The sequence below is a fragment of the Falco rusticolus genome, chromosome Z, assembly GCF_015220075.1.
Source record: "Falco rusticolus isolate bFalRus1 chromosome Z, bFalRus1.pri, whole genome shotgun sequence".
In the NCBI taxonomy this organism is placed as follows: Eukaryota; Metazoa; Chordata; class Aves; order Falconiformes; family Falconidae; genus Falco; species Falco rusticolus.
Window position 1 is genome coordinate 82,907,545 of NC_051210.1, and position 20,069 is coordinate 82,927,613.

A 20,069-nucleotide genomic window follows, 5' to 3' on the forward strand; every position below is an offset into this window, starting at 1 on the left:
AAGAGGGGAGATTTATCCTGGGTACTGGGAAGGAATTGCTCCCTGTGAGGGTGGGAGGCGCCGGCAGAGGCTGCCCGGGGCAGCTGTGGGTGCCCCGTCCCCGGCAGTGCCCACGGCCAGGCTGGGGCTGGGACCCACCTGGGCTGGGGGGAGGTGCAGGGGGTGGCCGGGGGGGCTTTGAGGTCCCTCCTGACCCAAACCATGCTGTGAGTCTGTGATTAACTGTAACCTTTGATCCTCCTGGCCAGCACTGAAAGCAAAGTGCATCATCTGCAGCAAAACCTAGCGAAGAGTTTTCACAGTTACTACCTCTTAACAATCGACAGTTGCTAGTGACAAGAAGTGAAGATAAAGGTTTCTGAGCTGAATTTGTATTTTAAACAACCATAGCACTAGGAATATGAAGGGTTCCGTCTAATTCACCTGCATCATTACTACGGATTGGATTAAATTTGACCCTTCTGCATAGATGAGGCAAAAATACATTTTATTTTATTGCAAAGGGAGAGAAAGAATTTTCTTCATTTGCTTTAATCTTTGCAGATGACAGTTGTGGATTATAATAAAGACATGGAAAGGAACAAAAAAGCTTTTTGAATGTAGTTTTGGGTTGTTTTCTTCCCTTTGCTTTTCTATTACAAAGCGGAGCAGTGAAAATCAAACAAAAATATGTTAAATTTTATGCATCTCACTGTTTCCCTCATAGATCACATTAAAGCACAACATTAACAAGTAAAGGCACTTTGAGACTCCAGGGATTGTTCATTTTCTTTCTTGCCTTTGAAAACTGATTGTCATTTAAAGTAATGCTGCCGTTTTTGCAAATACTTCCTTGCAACAATTTTCTTTCATTTTTCCCTGACTTTGCTTTCTTACAGAGTAGGGGGAAATGGCTCCCAGGCAAAGGGTCAGTTTGTGATCCCTGCATTATTTACATTGCAAACGGCTCTCGCACAACTCCCCCACACACTGTGGATTTTAAGAGTGTCCTTGTGTTAAAAACCAGCTAAGCAGGCTGCCCTGACAAAGTGTTTGGGTTCCGATTGACAGCAGATGGAACAGAAAATGCTGAATATTTCCCTCCTTCGTCGGTAAAGAACAGAATGCCTAAGAATGACCCTTAATCCCAAGTTATAATATGAATAATACAGATAGCCAAGAGTATTTTTTTTTCTTTATGTTCATTCCTCTACCAAAAAACAAAAGGAAGCTTTGTAGCAAGGCTGATTTTCCTGGGAAGAGGACAGATACGACACTCTGCCTTCTGGAGTGTCACTGATCTCTCAGTCGTGGATGCCAAGGAGATCAAAACAGCTGAGTGACCCAGGCTTACAGATGCATATTCGCTTGGCTGAAAGACTTACTTTTCCCAAAGGAAAATGCAGCGTTTCCTCATGGTGCAACTTGCATTGTTATTTTTGCGTATGAGTGCCTGAGGAAGCCTTGCCCATGCACTGGTTAACCCTCGGGTGCATTAACAGCGTTTCCTCTGGAAGCATCTTGAGTCATGGCTATTCATTTTTTATTCATTTGTCCATATGTCTTACACTTCATTTTCTGCTACACTACTTTACTTTCCTTGAGTTTGGCTGCATTTGTAACATCAATAGCAAATATATGTGATACGCATTGGGATTTTTTTGTTGTCTCACATCCCTACCGACACAGAGTACACTGAGCTTGCAATGCACCACGGGAGTTGTAAAGGTTCACATCTCCGCAGGACGCAAGACCTGTTTCTAAGTGTGTTCAAATTGCAGTCTTTGCTTAAAAAGAAAATTTTTTTTTTTTTTTTGTTATAATGCGTACAGGACATAGCTCACGAAAGAAATCAGCAAGCAGGCATAACACATGATGAGATGACATCTTAAAAACAATTTTTAATGCAGACCTGCTGTTCCTCTCCTGAACTACATTAAAATAAAAGCACTTAACAGATTCTTATGGTAAATTCCCTTTGTTCTGTTAGACACTTTCCCTAGTGTTTTAGAAGTTAAATGTTTCCAGAATCGGCCAGAGCACCTATAAATACCCAGGCACCCCCAGAACTGTGAGGTACATCGTTATCTAACTTGGGCTTTAGCACTCAGGTGGGACCTATCCCGGGCCAAAAGTTTCTGATTTTGATGCCTCAATCAGCAATCTGCATTGCTTTTTTGGATCCTTAGCAGAAGGAATTGATTTTCAGGACATACTAGGACTCCTGGTGCTTATTAGGTGACTTTGAACGAACATTGGATGAATGGCATGGGAAAAATGTGCCAAAGTTCCATTATGTGCAGTTTGGGCTTTCCATTCACAGAGGAGATACCAGGAGATATCATCCTCTGTCATCTTGGAAAATGTATTCTGGAATTTTACTGCATTTGGTAAGTTTAACTTAATTGAACAAAGTTCTTCTCTGTTATCATGGATTATTCAGTTTACCAGAAGATGTAAATTTGGTTGTGTTAAAGGATACTTATTTTATTGAAAGCAATCCATGAGCTTTTTATTACCCAATTTAGGCTTTCCGATAGTGACTCCTTCCCAAGTTACCTGATACCTTCGATGAAGTAACATCACAGAAATCATCTCCTCCTCCTCCACTGAAATGCAGCTGACGTGCAAAGTGGACAAAGTGTCTAGAAGAAATAAAATAAAGCTGTGGTTTTCTAGGTGACAACATAGGAGAAAATTTGTTAATTTCATCATGATAGTCTATTCTACTGCAATACTTCCAGTTACATTTGCTAATATGATTAAAAGATACCTTTTTTTTTTTTTTTTTTTAAAGTGTTGATATCGTTTCCCTAGATTGTGCTAAAATCTGCTTCTAAGCTTTGTCCTCCAGCCCAGGTGTATGTGGTCCGGGAGGTGGAATACGTCACCTGTTGTTTCTTTTAATGGAGTTTAGTCGGCTGGCTGTTAGGTGCCCGGGGAATATTTGGAAAATCAGAGTATGGGTGCCTTTCTTTTTGGGTGATGGTATGCGGTCTGTTGCTGGAGGATAAAAGAGGTGGCCAAATCACCTCCAGGCATCCGACCCCCAGGTGAGACCCTGCTAATGCTCTAATGCCGCACATGGCGTGGTTTATTATGCCTGGATATCTGACTAACCCAAACACTGCCGCTCTCAGAGCACAGATTTATTTAGCAGTCTGCTGAACGCAGAAGGTTTCCTTCAGGGTCTGACCCAAGCACCCTCTCTGGTGAAAGGGATTCCTCCCGAATTTGCAGAGAAACCCCTCGGACTCCTTCCGAGCAGGGTCTCTCCCTGGTTGGGGCTGTTTCTTGTGGCATTGTGAGTTGAAAACTCGATTATGAACTGTGCTTGGGGTTCTTAATGGTGTGGGGGGTGGGGGGGAGGGGGTGGGGGCGGGGGGGGGGGGGGCATTTGTGTGACATCTGACTGCAGTGTTGGAGGTGCTTTTCTCTCTTGATGTCTCAGAATTCAATAACTCTTGTCTGCAGAGTTTATGCTTCAGGTGGACAATTGTCAGGTAGGTAGATTACCTTTTTCTTGGAAATAAACTAACATTACTAGGGCCAGGAACTGATCACTGGTGCTATTGATTACTAGGTGCGATGTTTACACAAACCCAGACAGGAGTAAAGGAGGCCGTTCCCTGGCTGCTTTTTTGAGAGAACTGTGAATGATGGCTTTCCTGGCCCTTTGGAGCATCTTTCAGCATCAGTGGCAATGGCAGGACACACAGGGCATGGACATAATTCTCTCAAAGACCTTTTTTAACGGGGCGTTTCCTGCACATGTTGCTCTGCTTCCAACAAAATCTAGCATTTGTGTTTGCACTCCTTTCGTTGCTGAGAAAGGGGAGTCAGTATGCTTTTGGAGAAGCAAGAGGTGACAGCAACAGGGAAGATGGAAGGGTCCTGCATCAGCAGCTGGCTTAGAGCTTCCTCAGCTGGGTACCAAAGCCAGGCTTCTGCTCTCACCCCGCCTGTGTGAGCAGATATTGATTAGCACAGAATGACTTAGGTTGGAAGGGATCCCTCAAGTCGGATGGGCCAAGTCTTTGTTCAAGCAGGGCCAGCTTTGAAGGAAGCTCTGGGTGATGCCAGCATCATGTGCAGGGGACTTGGGAGCACCTTCATGGATGGGTGTTCCGCAGCCGCTCTGGGCCCCTGCCTCAGCACTTGACAGCCCTCAGTTTTATTTATTTTTTCTAATAACTAATAGGAATTTCTCTTGCTACAGTCCCTGCCCTGTCCTTTTACTGCAGGGTATTGGCAGACCCCATCAGTTTTGACAAGATATCTTTGTTCCTACTTGGTCTACAGGGAAGCTGTAGCTCCTCATGGTGGATACCTTACTCCTGTCTGCCATCCCAAGGGTAGACTTCAGGAGTCTACAGTTAAAAAAGAGCTTAATAATGGGTGAAAGGAAAAAAAAAAAAAAAAAAAAGGGGCACAAAAGCTGCGAGCTTTCCTCCACAGCAAGCTGTGGCAGCATGGGCATGTTGGAATGCTGTACTCTCACACGGATGCTCAAGCAGACTGAAAGGAAAGCTCAATGAACTGCTACTTCGCTGTCGGTGAGGATCAGGAAAGGCACCGGTAAAGGCATCAGGAGAAGATTAATGAGCAGATTACTTACCTTTATTGCTGTTGTATTTGCTACATTGCAGTAGAAGAAATTCAGCTGTTCTGAAGTGCAAAGGCAGGAGCTCTGAGTGGCGTGAAGGGGTTGAGCAGCACTGTCGTTATGATCAGGACACCCCGTCTTAGCTTCAGCTCTGTACAGTTGGTACCCGTAGAGCATTCTGCAGGTCCCTCATGTCAGAGAGCGGTTAAAATGGGAAGTGAGAACAAGGGCTTGAGCATGAATTTTTATTTGAGGGAGAAGGGAGCTGATCTGGAAAGTCAGCTGTGTGCTCTACCCTCTTTCTGAGACGGTAGTTTAAAGGCAAGGAGCTTTCCTTGGATTGGTGTTCACATCTAGTGGTCAAGCATTTATTTTATATTTATAGTTTAAAGAGAAAATGAAATTAGATGTGAAAGCTCAAGATCTGTCAAAAGACCCCATGTATTGACTGTAAGATATCACAATTTTACCCTCGTTAAGAAGAAAAGAACTGGGGTATATCTTGAATAGAGTTGGTATTTGCTGATTATTTGCTTTCCCGTAACCACATCTGTCAGTAAAAAAATCATTTCTGTTCATGTTCAGTTTGGACTTCTTGTTCTTTTTTCCCTACCCCAAGTTGAACTGCACAACACAACTTTATTTCCAGAGCATGTTGCACACCAGTACTGACATGGCAATCCTTGGGTGATGCTCTAATTAAAGCTGAATTCTTTGCTCAGCTTCTTCCAAGGCAAGAAGAGATTTTTTCTGCCAGGGAAAAAAAAAAAAAAAAAAAAAAAAAAGCAAAACTACCCTTCTACTGCAGAATAGCAAATACAAATGGTAACATCATTGTTATGGAGTTGTGTTTCTCACTGTGATTAATGGGAGTCGGTGGAGAAAAAACTATCAGAATTTAGCTCTGAATTCTTGCAGCTGCATTACAATTGAGTTTCTTTGGGGTGTTTCTGCTGGGAGTGCTAAGAACCCTTGTGTTCCATTAGCTGCTGCTCTGATTAGTAGGTTTACACTGAAAAGCTTTCCTCGTTTGAACTCCTATTCCAGTCAGTGGCATTTTCCCAAAAAGAGCACCAGAGTGACCCCGTAAGTATTATTAATAGACAATAAGAGTACAAAAAGCAACTGTCTGCCACATGATAATACTAATGCTTCTCTGCTTTTGCACTGTATCGGACTAAACTGAACTCCAATACTGTGCTCACACACTGTACCGTGGCAAATTGCCTTTTCCCTCTTATCTAGGAGGAGGCTCAAGCAATTATTTATCGCTCCAGTTAGCAGCAGCTCAAATTAACCACCTGAATTTTTCATGTTTTTAACAGAAAGCTACAGATCGCATTCTTATCCCAATCATCGCTCATTTTTGCAAATGTAACCTTACCCAACCTAGTTATAAACATAAATCATGTGTCAGTCGGTTCAATTTATAAAATTTGATAGACTATATATTGTGCTGTATGGGCAGTTGTAATGAAGTATGTGCTACAGAGTCACCATTTTTAAATTTTCCATGAACTTACCACATTTTCCCACCTAATTTATCAGTTTCTGTGAGTATATTTTTCATGATCAAATCAATAGTAAATCACTCACTTTGCTTATTCATTACTGGGAATTCACCATGTATTTTGATTAGACGTGACAGTTCTATGGGGTTTTGGGGGGTTGGACCGTAATTTCTAGAATCAGGTTTCTCGAGTGATCTTTCACATTTAAAAAATCAGTGTTCAGGATGACTTTCTTTTCTGATTAATGTGTCATTATTTAAAAGTGAAGCCGAGTGGAGGCCAGATATCTCTGCTCTGGCCATAATTAGCGGTGATACGTACCGACCCTTAGGGGCTGATTCATCTTCTGTTTCTTAAATACCGATAGTAGGGTGGGATGGATTGCTCTACAGAGGCACTTGTCTCCGTGGTCACTTTATAAACTTTATAAATTTAGCCCTTATAAGCTAAATGCTCCTAAATACATGCAACAGCCGGGACATGGGTGGGAGTGAGATGGAGTCGGTCTAGCCTGTGCCTATGGATTTCTTTTTCTTCCGCAGAAACTACTGTATGTGACATTCTTAAACTTGCAGCTAAATCACGATTTCACAGCTCAATAAATAAATATTCGTGGGGAATCTGAAGAGTTACAACACTTAGTGAAATTAGAAATTAAAAGTAGTATGCTAATATATAGTGGAAATCATACAAAAATATATACTACACCTCTGTGAATACAAAATAATTTCCTTATGACTAATGATATTACTGTGAGTACCAACTGAATTAATAACCGTACAATACTTAGTGCAGAGAGTTATTAATGCACCAGTCATTCATTTGGTAATTTTTAAACTTTAGGTCCCTTGCGATAGAAGCGCGGAAATCACCTCAATATTAAACAAATATGTCAGTTTTTCTTCTGGACATAAAATCGAGTACAAAGTGTGTGGGTGGCAAGAATATTAGTAACAATATGCAATAAGTACTTAAAGATTATTTACTCATTTCAGATTCACTGTAATAGTATTAATCATGCTGAGCTGATTTGGTGTTAATGTAGAAGAAATGTGTAATTCTGCAGCAGGTCTTTTGCAATGTCATGTTAATAAATGCCTTCTCACATACAAACATTTGTTATTTTTCAGGAAAGAACTTTGAGGAGGCAGTTCCCATCTTTGGCAGGTGTATGACCGCCCAATGTATTCAGCCATGCTTTTCTTCTGCGCCAATAGAAGGAACACATAAAAAAATAAAAATAAGGGGTGTGTGTGAAGCAATTCACATGGAAAAAAATCAGGAAAACGGATTGCCTTGTTTTTCTCAGAAAGCTGCAGCAAAACCCACCATGGGACTGATGTGCTCGTTTCACTTTGTTTTCATTTAGGGAGATAATTAGTGCAGCCCTGCGGTAAGCGAGGGCTCACAAGTGGGTGCAGGGCGTCTGTGCACCCAGAAATGAATTACCTTGTGTTACTGCTTGTCGGCCACATCCTTCATACTGACAGCACAGCGCAGGGAGTGCGCAGGGGGGTAAAAAGTGGCAAAATGGCTCTTAGCGGTGTAATTCTGAGTTCAAGAAATTAGGGAGGGAAGGCTTTTTGCTCAGCACCCAGAGGGTGATTCCGGGGGTGCGTGAACTCTTCTGGGCTGGGTTGAGGAGCACGAGTTCCACCCAGGCAGCGCTAGAGAGCTGTTTACTGGTACCAGTCTCAGGATGCCAAGGCAATGCGTCGCTGGTGACCCTCAGCCCTCTCTTCGTGCGTCATCCCCGGGCGAGCAGCGCATCCCCATGCGGGCTGTGCCGAGCTGGTGTCCCGCCCCATCCCTACCTCCGTGGAGCTCCAGGGGTAGCAGCGCCACCGAGGCTCACCCTGCTTAGAGCTGTGGGTCAGCTGTGGCGGCTGATGCACAGTCAGTTCCAGCTTTCTTGTGCAGGCAGAGCTGCAGGTGGCTTAAGAGAGAACTTCAGCAGCTCGCTAGTGATGAAGAGAGCACCTGGAGGCTGGGATAAATAAAACCTTTGGAAGGGAAACAAGAAGGATGAGCAGCAGCTGTGTCCATCACTTTGCACAGGCATTTGCTTAACTATTTTCTTTTTTCTTGATTATTTTTTTTTCAGGAAAGTGTTTGTGCTTTTTGCATCCCTGTCCTTAACAGTGTGTGCTTTGTTTTGCTTTATTTGTTTTCTCCTGCAGAGCCAAGTTCCCATTATGTGATTTCCTTAAAGGCCTTTAACAATGCTGGCGAAGGGGTGCCCCTGTACGAAAGCGCGACCACCAGGTCGATGACAGGTGAGTTGCCACTGCTGGTGGCACAGTCTGCTCCCCAGCAGCCACTGTGAGCCTTGCAAAGATGCACGCTTGGCAAAATATTTTGGTCAAGGCAATGGAAGAGAAGAGCTCTGCAACCTCAAAGTTGCCGCTAGAATAAATCGGCTTCATTTTCCACTTTATTGTAACTACACAGATAGAATGAATTATTTACCCTTTCCAGAAATTGGCTGTATAAATTTAATGGGATGCTTACAAGTGCTTACTCTTTGGTGCAAGTTGGCTTGGGAGAAGCATGACTCCCAAACAATGTAAATATTTAAAGATCAGGGCAGAGTAGAGGTGAATAGCTTTGCTGAATGAAGCCCAGATGAAATTAGTTTTGTTTCCTGCCTTTTTAAAGCAGTTTAAAGTAAAAGTGAATTAGTGAAAAACGCACTGTCGTCATGCACATCTACAGGATCATGGAGAGAGGTTGTGAAAGGGGAAGGAGCACACTGATGAGGTTTTCCTGGCTCACAGAAGGGACTGCCCAGCGGTAACAGAGCAGGATGCCTTTAGGCAGATGTTTTTCACAGCTGCATTATTGGGGTGCCAGCAAAGTTACAAAATCAGAATTATTCTTGTGTAGCACTTGTCTTCCAGACCGCCTCATGGCTTTTCTGCCATCACTGGTGTGTGGGTGGGACTGACGAGGGGTTAAAAAAAATGAACTGAGACAAAAACAAAAAGAAAAGGTGTTTTTCCTCTGGGTTGACCCCATCGTTTGGTGAAGGTTTTTTTTCTTGTGTTTCACCCATGGTGTTCAGAGCTGCCTGGAAGGGGAGCTGTGTCACTGAGAGCAAAACCGATCACTGACGCTGGCTTGGGTGGACTGCGAGGAATAAACCCACCAAATGGCACTTCTGTGCTGTGGCTCTCCAAGGAAAAACAGCTGTTATCCATGTGGCCTTGTGAAGTATTCCCATAAAAAATCTTGGAAAGTCAGAAGGAGAGAGAAAAAAAAAAAAAAAAAAAGAGATTAATTACACCATCAAGGGCAACTCTAACAAGGTACCTTAGATATAGTGTCAGGGAACTTCTGGCTCAAAATTATTAATCTTTTTGTCTGGAGTCTACAGAGGTCATTCTTGCTGAGCGTAAAAACTCCCAGTGGATTTGCCTCAGGATCTATATATACTTTGAGTTTGAAGTTTTTAGTTCCTTGTTGATTCTATTTCAACATTGCACGCTGAGTTTATGTCTGTATATATAACTTCTCATAAACAAAATGATATCCAGGTGTGAACAAGGTAATTTAGGCTTGGGCTCTGTATTTGGTGAACCGTATGTGGGAGCAGCACACCTCCTCTCTTACTGCCGAGAGACACCCATACCTGGAGCATCATCCCACCGCCTCCCGCCCATGGGATGCAGCCTCTGAAAGGAGCTGGTGGCCTGGGTCGTTTGTGGAGGAACATCTCAAAAACCCCTTTTCTTGAAGCAGGAAAGTGCAGGAACCGTGTTCCCCCAGCAGCGGGTGAGCTGACGCACCCTGGGCACCTGGGCACCAAAGAAAACCAAACCCATGTAGCATCCAGATAGATTTACTTTGGTGGGTGCTTGTGTGGCTGTGGTGGGCAAACTGAAGTTCTGTAACACGCAATATTTGCAAAGCAACTCCAAAGAGAGCCAGAAACTCTTTTCTGTCAAAACGATGGCGATTTCCAGATGACAGATGTCCACGCGTAAAATAATAGCAAAGGAAACTTTGGTGGAACGTGGAGATGGTATTTAGGGACTTATGTTCAGCCACCCTGGGATTATAGACATTTGCCACTTCCTCAAGTCAGTGGCAACATGTTTCAGAAACTGAATTATCTTGATTGATTGACACCGACCATTTCATAATGTCCTCTACAGCAGGACTTCAGGTGTCAGTATGGGAAAGAAAAATCAAAGGGAAGTGTAGCATTTGCTAAAAATGCCAACTCGGCTCCTCCAGTCACATCAGCTTCCAGCGTTCATTTGTTACAAACCTCAACAGGAACAGGTATTGCTCACCCGCCAAAGTTTACAGGCAGTTCTTTTGGAAAACTTCAGGAAGAGAAACTGTTAGTTTTCAACTTGCAGAACCTCGATTGCCCAGGTCGAGACAAAGAAGAGATTCAGCTGCCCGTTCCTCCCCATGTTTTTGAGTTCTGGATCACTACAGCAACAACCGGGTTGCTTCATCTCCTTTAACATTCATATTAAAACTTCTTATAAAGCAATTTTTGATGAAAGAAGCAACACAAGAGGCAAGTTGAACCTCATGGCTTATCGTACATTTTAAAGATCCTAGTCTCCTCTGTTTTTCCCTCTGAAGGCTGTGACCTCCCAAAGGTCTGAATAAGAATTCCAAAACTGTAAAACAGGGCGGTCAAAGAGTGTCAGGAGCTGGAATTGCGCATGAAACAAACAGTAGCAACTGTCAGTGAGGAATTAGAGTAATTTATGCTTTGATTAATTAATTAGCACATTATTTTAGGGGGAAGAAAACAAGCCAAGGAACCTTTTGGCTTGCTTTGGTGCACTTTGCCCACTGCATTTTGGAATTGTATTTACAAAAATCACAACTGGTAAATAACGAGTCACTAAGTAAGATCAGTAGGACAGGCCAAAAGCTGGCTGGCTGAGACAACAAGGACCAGAGGTATTCAAACGGAGTAGAAATGGTCTGTGGCTCCTACATGGGTGCCATCACCGTGCAGCCTCAGCAGAGCCCTGGAGAAACCAAGAGCATGAATGTCATCGGGGCCGAACCGAATGCTAGAGAGGAATTCTGTACATGGGTGGTTGGTGGGGTTTTGGGTTTTTTTTTCCCCTGTGACTGTAACAGCAGTAGTCTGACCCATGGTCTGGTTCCTCTCTCACACCACCATAACTTAGAGAAACCTCTTCTACAGCGAAGTGGCAGGAGAAGCGTGGCCACAGTAATCTCAGCAGCCTTGGTTTGCTGGAGGTGTAAGCACGCCACTCAGACCTCAGCTTTTGGAAGTGAAATGAAATGTACCACTGTCTCAATAATTAAGCTGGCCAGAATTATCCTCTGACATTGCATAGCACACCTCTATGGCATGCACATGGTGCTCAGTGTCTCGGTCCCCAAAGACCACCCGATCACAGGGACGTGGGAGAGGAGCTGTGCTTGTTCCTTGTGGAAGAAGCCCGCTTGAAGATAATCCGTGTCTCCATGCCTGGATGTGCACATTTAACACAACTAATGTGCTGACAATCTTAAACCGACAACTGCAAGATCTTCTTTCTTCAGAAATTGTTATGTTCTGGTTTGCTTAGCAGACATTGGGGCATCCTACATATGTGAGAGGATGTTGTGTCTGTAAATCAGGTTGGAAGACAACACACCCTCCACTTTGTAGGTGTTTCTGATAATGTATCATTTAAGTGATTCAGGTTTTTTAGGAAAATAATAAATAATGTTATGGAGAGACGCTGTGTGTAGATGCATCTTGTGTGAAGAAAACACAGCATACTTGGAAGTATTTTTCAGAGAATCGTAGAATCATTTAGGTTGGAAAAGACAAAAAGACCTTTAAGGTCTTCCAGTCTAACCGTTATCCCAGTCAGGAAAAACAGCACTTAGCACCGGTTAGTTTTGTTGTAGTGATGTAACTGAAATGTTGCTGATGTGTTCTCATTTTGCATTAATGCCTTTCTTTCTGTTCTCCTCATGTTCCTCCTCCTCATTAATGCCATGCATTTAACCCATTGTGATGTGTGCCCCTTGGTGGCTGTTTGTGTTGTGTTTCGTTTTGTTTTTCTGTTTAACTTACCTATTAATTTATTTTGGAATGCTCATTTGGTGATGTATGGACCCAGACCCCATTGATCCATTAGAAGTTGATTTTTATCCTTTGCTTGATGATTTCCCTACCTCAGTCCCAGATATCTCCACCCCCATGCTCCCACCAGTAGGTGTCCAGGCTGTTGCACTTACTCATGATGCAGTGAGGGTCATCTGGGCAGACAACTCTGTCCCAAAGAACCAAAAGACTACGGAGGTTCGCTTCTACACGGTCCGATGGAGAACGAGCTATTCGACAAGTGCTAAGTACAAGGTGAAATTTTAACACGTTATGATTTTATGAGCTACTTCATCTGTTCATATTTTATTTGCAAAGGCTCCAAATTGGCTTCTTACAAATGTCCCTCAACCAAAATCCCCATTCCAATTGAAAGGAAACTTGCCTGAGTAACTACTGCTTCCTAGAAACCTGTGTGTTTAGCTGGATGAAAATGCCACCTTTTAATTCCACATGCCAGTTCTTGAAAATGTTGATCTTTAATCTTTACCAGTCAGATATAAATTAGTCACAGATTTAGTAGCACAATAGCGCAGCATGAATAGGAAGATACACCAATTGCAAACCCACCCACGCCGTGTCACAATTCCAACCACCCCTATTGCTGTTATCCCAAATAGCAAAAACCGAAGGTGAATTTCTGAGTAATTCTGAGAAAACTCAATTTGAGCGGATATGACAAAAGCACACTACTTTCTGTATGGAAGTTTCTTTTCAAGTCCCCATGAAAGCAGTACCAAAGCCCGTGCATTGCAGCAAAGAGATACGGTGGGACAGGGAATGGGAAGGAACAAGCACAGCCTTTATTTAGGCTTTTTTGTTTGCTTGGTTTTGAGCAAGAAGCTATCTTTCCCCACTATCGTCGGCTTCTATATTGCATCTCATATAACATCCACCTTCCCCATGACGAGCATGTTCTTCCTCCCGTGCCCTACCATAATAGTTGTTTTCGCTTGCCTAAAGGATCGTATCGATCCATAGTGAGTTGTTTGCTATGGATGTATTTTTATACTGCAAGTGGACACCTCATTTTTTGACTGTTCTCTGTCCTAACAAAAGCAGCCTAGTACAAGTCATTTTTACAAGGACCATGGAACAGGCCACGCTCTATCCAGCCCTCAGGCTCCTCCGATCAGAGCCCGAGTGGTATGTCTGGATAGAGGCTGACCTTTCCAACCCCCCAGAGGAAGGCTCTCCACCTCTTTCAGGTTTGGGGTACACCTGTCCTACAGACTCTATACTCATGAGATCTTTCCCAGATCATTTTTTGGAAGACGTGGGAATGATAGTGGAGAAGCTCTTGCCTTCAGTCCCTTTGCTGGATGTGATTTTTTGGCTCTCCCCCTTACACGGCTCCATCAGAACTGGGCTCGCTGGCACTCAGCTACGTCCGTGTGCTGCCACAAACTACCCACATTGGTTGCGTTACTCCTGGGTTGTGTTCACGCCAGCTCAGAGGAGACTCGGGTCAGCTGGCTTTTTGCTGCTGGTGCTGACCCACTGTAAATCTTCTAAATAATAGCACGTCTTTACAAAGTGTAAAAGTCCATGCTTTTAAGTAATAGCCCATCCTGAATAGGTATAAAAGTCCGTACCTTGCTTTTACCTCTGCTGCCGTACTGCTGGCAACCTCCCATGCTGATGTGACGATCTGCAATATTACACCCAAGGTTTGTAGGCTCGTGCAGTTGTAATGAGCTCTTGGGTAATGACGGGTGCCAAAATGATGCGTTGTAATGTTTTGGGTGCCCTACCTTGATTTGACTGCTATTCAGAGATGGATTTCCATGCCTAAGGAAATGAGGAGCACAGCACAGGGAAGCACGGCAAGTCCCAGTTTGCAGCTCTCGGGATGAAACCAGAGCTCCAGCAAAGGCGGCATGATGTTCTGCCGTTCGCCGTCCATCGTAGCATTTTCTCTGGTTTCCCAGTGCATGTACTGAGCTGCATGCAGTGGAAAATGGGGAGGGGGCAACAAAAATGCTTAAAAAATAGCCCCATTAATCTGCTGCGTGGGAGAAGCAGGTCCTGCTTGGAGGTGTTGAGCTTTTTGGCCTTCTGCTAGCACGAGCAGGTGGGCATCTCTCCCAGAGCCACCGCGCAGGGCTCAAGGAGCAGGAGACTGGAGAGAAGAGGAGCAAGAGTGGAATTACCTTTTTTTTTGCCACCATCTCTAATTTGGCCAGTCTGTGAGTAACATGTAAAGAGCCAATCTGATTCATTTATTCCAGTTCAATCAGCCAGAAGCAGAAAAAAACAAAAATCTTTCAAGAGGGTCTGCTTGCTTGAAATGACCACATTTTCTCAAGGAAACAAGATAAAACCCTATTGTGTTATTCTTGGAAAACAGCAGGGAACACTTCTGTTTCCTTCGGAAGGGTTTGGGTCAGGCTCACAAATAGGTTCCCAAAGCACTTGCCTGTGTGTGGGCATTGAATTTCCCAGTCTTCTGAAATTTTCCCATTAAAGTCTCCCATTGCTTCAAAACTGTATACCACATCCTAAGATAATGAAGGGTTCAGCCTTTCCCATGGAAGGTGGAAAGTTTATAAATTCAGCTTCGCCCTGCCAAATTTACTTTGTACAGACCATCCCAAACAGGCATGGCGTGACATTACTAAAGATACTCACTCCAGTTACACCTCCTTCATCTCAATGGGTTGTTGACTTCAAGCATGTTTTGACTATTGAAATGCTAATATTTAGCATTGAGTGAAACAGTCAAAGAAAAACACTCAGTTGGAGACAAATAACTTCCTTTTTACAAAAAAAGAACCCAGCCTCTTTATTTTCTACTAAAGACTGTTTTGTCCAGGAATAGGTTCAAACCCTATTGTTTTTTCCATCTGAATTTTTCCTCATTCTGTGTAGTAGCTGAAGGCTTTCACAGTGATAGTTATCAGATTTAGCTACCCTCAGTCATGCTGAGGAGTATTTTATGCCATAAATCATTTCATTTCTTCCAAAATGTTTTCAGGGGGAGAAAATTATTATTCCCTATATTGAAATCCAGCCTTTACTCAAAGAATAATTTATATATACTCCAGCAGGTGGATTTTACCATCTCTGGTAAGTGCCTGAGTAGTTTGGCTGAGTAGTTTATGAACACACAGGTTATAAGTGACGTCTTTTCTTCAATAAGACTTCTTATAGAGGGAGATTCTCTGCTGGAGCAAACCCCTAGTACAGATAAGTTGCAAAACAGCTGCTTTCTAAGAGCTGGGAGTTTTAATTGAGTATGAAAAGGATAAAATCTGGTATTGCATTAAGTCCTCCTATTAAGTAGTATATTTATAGAACCATATAAGTAGGCATATATAGAACCATAGAATCATTTAGGTCAGCAAAGACCTTTAAGCTCCTGGAGTCCAACCAATAGCCTATTCATCCATGTCTCTGCAAAGGAAATTTCTCCCCCTCCCCCTTGAATATTACTGCTTTGGCCTGTGGTGTGCTGGAAACTTGACATCCTGTTTTTAGTAAAGGGCAATTTATTTTTGAATCAGCTGATGAGTTAGCGTCGAAATGGCGTTACCGCTGCATGCCAGCAAGATGCCTTCTTGTGAACCGCTTCCCAACCATGAGTATCAAGGTAGTCCTGTGATGCAGAGTCATCTGCGTGTTGTCCTTACTCAGTTAACTCTAGTCCGTAGACATACAGACGTGTAAAAGCGTGCATCACATTTACTCGCTGGCCTGTAAGTTGTCCAGGCTGGAGGATTGCACACCAGGCTCTGCAGCTTGAAAAGCGTGGGAATTGATTTTTTTCAGTTGTCACCAATTTGTCCAATAATTTTCTTCTCACTTGTCTCCTTTGGTACTAGAGCAGTTTGGCTCAGATGGTTCCTTACTGCAGGCTGAGGTAAAAAGCTAAATCAGCTAAAATAAATGAACTCTTTAATATTCACATCAACATCAATATGTTTAGTTGTTCATAACACATCAGTGAGGCAAATCAATGTTATGTTTCAAATATAATCTAATATGTAAGCATATTATATTTAACCAAGCAAAAGTGTGGTTTATGAATACAAAAATGCATCTTTATGCACGGGCCCTGGGTCTTATTTTGATCTCTGTCATAAATATGTGTTCACACCAGAACTGGGAAGCCATAACTGGGGCCATCCTGGGGCTCAAAATGCTTTCTGAGCCTCCACTAAAAATAAATAGATGGTAAAAATTATTTTTTTTTTTTTTTAGAAGAAACCCATCAAAGAGGCTGGAAACGAGTGTTTTAAGTAAATGAAAACGCTCCTATTTTTTATCTGCATTTGGGCATATGAATGCGTATGCATATGAAGGACAAAATGTACATTGGAAAAAAAATGCATGGCAACTTGCTTTGTCTGGGAAAAGAGAAAGCATCACAATAATTTATTTAACTGCCTATGCTACTAAAAATACTCCTGTTAAGGTGTGCAGTAGCAGTAGAGCTCTTTTGCTTGGAAAAGGCGTCCGTTGTAACTGCGTTTTGCTTGGCAACCAGCCAGGAGGATGACTTTAAAGACGTTGTGCGCTCCCTCTCTTTGCAGTCAGCAGACACGACTGCCCTGAGTCACACGGTGATAGGGCTGAAGCCAAACACCATGTACGAATTCTCCGTCATGGTCACCAAAGGCCGGCGGTCCAGCACCTGGAGCATGACAGCGCACGCCACCACCTACGAAGCAGGTACAGCCAGAGCTGCTGGGGAGGCTTGCTTTGGGGGTTGTATTTCTCACCAAAAAGCCTGGTCCAAGCTCATCCTAACTCCATAAGCTGGCAGCGTACGCACAAAGTGTATTTCTTAATTTATTTTTTTTTTCACAGGCAGCACAGCAGAGCAGTCGTTCTGCTGAGCTCTGGTGTTGCTGCAAGAAGTTAGGAGGTGGGAGTACATGTGTGTAATACTTTGCCCTCTGATATCATGAGGAGCTGTGACTTCTAATGATTTAAAGTAGTTTTCATTTTTCAAAGAAATCCAAGATCAGGTGAGAAGGATTATTCTCTTATCATTAGATAATGATTTTTCTACTTCACAATTTTGACGTACGAAGTTCTATGTGGTTTTGTCTCAAGTTCATGACTTCCATCATATCCACTTAGTAAAAAGGACTCAGTGACTGCCTCTGTCTAACTCACATCCTTCTTGACTTAGGGTCTTGACTCACGGGTGTTCTTACTACTGGGTGGACACATCTTAGCTTATTTGCTCTGCGCTGTGCTGGTGACCAGTGCATCAGTCTAGCCAAGACCTATAGGGTTACATTGATTGAAACTGTGTGTGCAAAAGTAGAGACAAAATTAGGGGTGAAAATTAGAAACGGTGGTGGGGAAATTTAAAGTTAGAAACGGGGGAAAAAAAATTAATAGTCAAGTGAGCGGTCTTTTCAGGTTGCACATTATTTCTTGCAAAGCCACAATTATCTACCCTGTGCAAAATGGTGACTTTTATCCGTTCCCTGCTGACTGTTTGGTAAGGCATCTTGTCTATGCTTTTTGGTTTTATACGTCTTTATTTCATTTCCAACAAGCAGCCATTTGTTAATATTAACTGTGATTATAATGAACAACTATGCTGTGGAGGTTTCATTTAACTGCTCTTCTCAAGCATTTGAGTGGTGTTTTCCAAGCAGGAAACTATGACCTGGAAGATGCTCCAGATTCTGAAGGGGGCTAAATGCTCTTTTGATTACAGGCAGCAGATACATATCACGTGTAACCCTAGTTCAGGGGGTTAAAAATATTCAAAAAGGGGGCTGGAGAGGTAGTGATCTCTCTTTTGTGTGCCTTTGCTTAACCACAGTGGGGTAATATTATGGCTGGGCTTTACTTCTAGTTATCACGTAGTTGTTAATGGCAGCACCTACCCTGATCCTCAGGCTGTCTTTAAACAAGGGTGGGTCTTCCATGAAATTTGCGTTTCTTTTAGAATAAGCTGTCGAACTGCTGGATTTTCCACGTTCTTTATGATCGCCTATGTTTCTTGCTGTAGTCCCTTACCCACAGATAAGAGTGTCTGTGGTTTTGCTTAATATATTTTTCTTCTGCATCTGTTGGAGACAGCAATATGTACATTTGGACAGCAATGCAGAAAGGGCTGTATTTTCCTGAGGGTGACTGTTGGCCTTGAAAACACTCTAGGTGCTATTACAAATTGGTTTCTACCAGCAGATACCAAATGAAGTCTGCTGGTAAATATCGATTTGTTGGGGGCTTTTTAAAATGAAAACCACAGTACGTGCCAGTTAATTAACAAAGGGAAAAAAAGAGGGGATGCATGTGTCCTTAGATTTTCCCATGTGATTGCAATGCAATTATCTGAGCTTGATGGAGCAGCTCTGTTGATTAAGGGCATTCTGCACTGCCGATCTTTATTGCCTGTTTTGTACCCATTCCACATGTTGAATTTCCCATAATGATATTAAAGACTGTATGTATCAGCATCGATACAGAACTCACTAGAGATTACTACCATGGCTAGGGAGAGCCTGTTGTGCCCATAATTCAAAAGCAGCTCTCAGAGCCAACTTCCATCCCCAGATCTGCCTACACAAGTCTTACTGATACGAGGGGTGTTAATGAGTGCTAAGGGAAACATCTAAAGCTTTGATTTTTCTCGTGGTATCTTCTGTTCACAATCTGCTGAACGCAGAGCTCAACTTCAGCCGCTCAGCGGGACCCACATGGTAATTATCAGATGGAAAGCCTATGTTACAGGAGGGGGCTTACAAGCTTTCCTAGTTTAGCCTTCCAAAAACCAGAAAGTCTAGGAAGAGAAAGGGTTAGTTCATGAAAACACGTTCAAAAGGATTAATATCAGAGAATGGAAAAGAGTATTTCAGATAAAGGCGCCATTTACATACAGAGAGATGGACACACCTTGGCAGGAATACGATCATTTATGTGAAGGTAGAGAATATTGCAGGATAGGCTTAGCAAAAGTAGAGCAGTACCATTTTGCTTTTAAAATAAAGTGTGGTTAATTTATGAAAAGGGTTAATCTCTTGCAATTCCCTGGAAGAGCAAGGCAGTCCCAGATGTTTCTTTTTGGTACGCTGTGTTTCAACTGATGAGCCAGTGTCCCAAGCTGGCTACAAGCTGAGTAGCTTTTAAATGCAACACAACCCACTTGGAAAAACAAACAGAAAAAAACAAAACCAAAAACAAACAAACAAACAAATCAGCAACAGCAGCAGCAGCGGTGGCAATAATGGCCAAAACACTAATGCAAACTCCCCCAGGAGTGTGGGAGCTCACATCATGCTGGGCATTGCCGAGGATTAAGAGACTTCTCAAAGATCTGTGAGCTTGTGTTGCAGCTTGCCTACTTCAGGCTAAGAAAGATGCAAAGATGCTTCCAGTGAGGAGCAGTTGACGTGACAAGACTGAAGTTAAATATTGTGAGTGGCATTGGTGCTGGCTCTGGATGTACCAGACTGAACAAGTCATTCCAGCACGTACAGCAAAGGGATAATCCACCATAATTCTGCCGCCAAGAGCATCCGCTGGCGAGTGGTAACCTGCTTGGTTGTATGACAGCGGTAACAGAAACTTTGGTTTTCTGTGCACAGATTTAGCGGTTGCTTTCTGGATCCCACTTTTGCAAGGTTCAGCTGATGCAAATACCACGAGACCATCTGCTTGGTGTTATTTCGAAGGCATTGGTTCCTTGTGACCACAGCCTGTACAGCAGCTGGTTCTTCCCTTCCTTGTGCTTTAGGACCAGTGAATGTTTGTCACCCTGAAGATTTGTGTCTGTGCTTTAGATCGGGCTCGTTTAGCTCCAATGGATTTGTAAAGCTTTACCTCAGAAAGTGACTTCTGGAGCAGTTCTTCGGAATTCAGAAAAGTTGTTCAATAGCCGTAGGGGTAGGATGCAGGTGGTAGG

The 20,069-nt window shown here is 43.0% G+C and overlaps 1 protein-coding gene across 1 annotated transcript in view; it reads left to right on the forward strand.

Moving 5' to 3' along the window:
• The window catches only part of DCC (DCC netrin 1 receptor), a 133,667-nt gene that overhangs the window by 69,023 nt on the left and 44,575 nt on the right, over positions 1–20,069 (forward strand). The window contains exons 7-9 of the mRNA XM_037372664.1: positions 8,277–8,372; positions 12,213–12,451; positions 16,732–16,870. Of these exons, the coding sequence (XP_037228561.1) occupies positions 8,277–8,372; positions 12,213–12,451; positions 16,732–16,870 (474 nt within the window). The remainder of the gene's footprint in view (positions 1–8,276; positions 8,373–12,212; positions 12,452–16,731; positions 16,871–20,069) is intronic.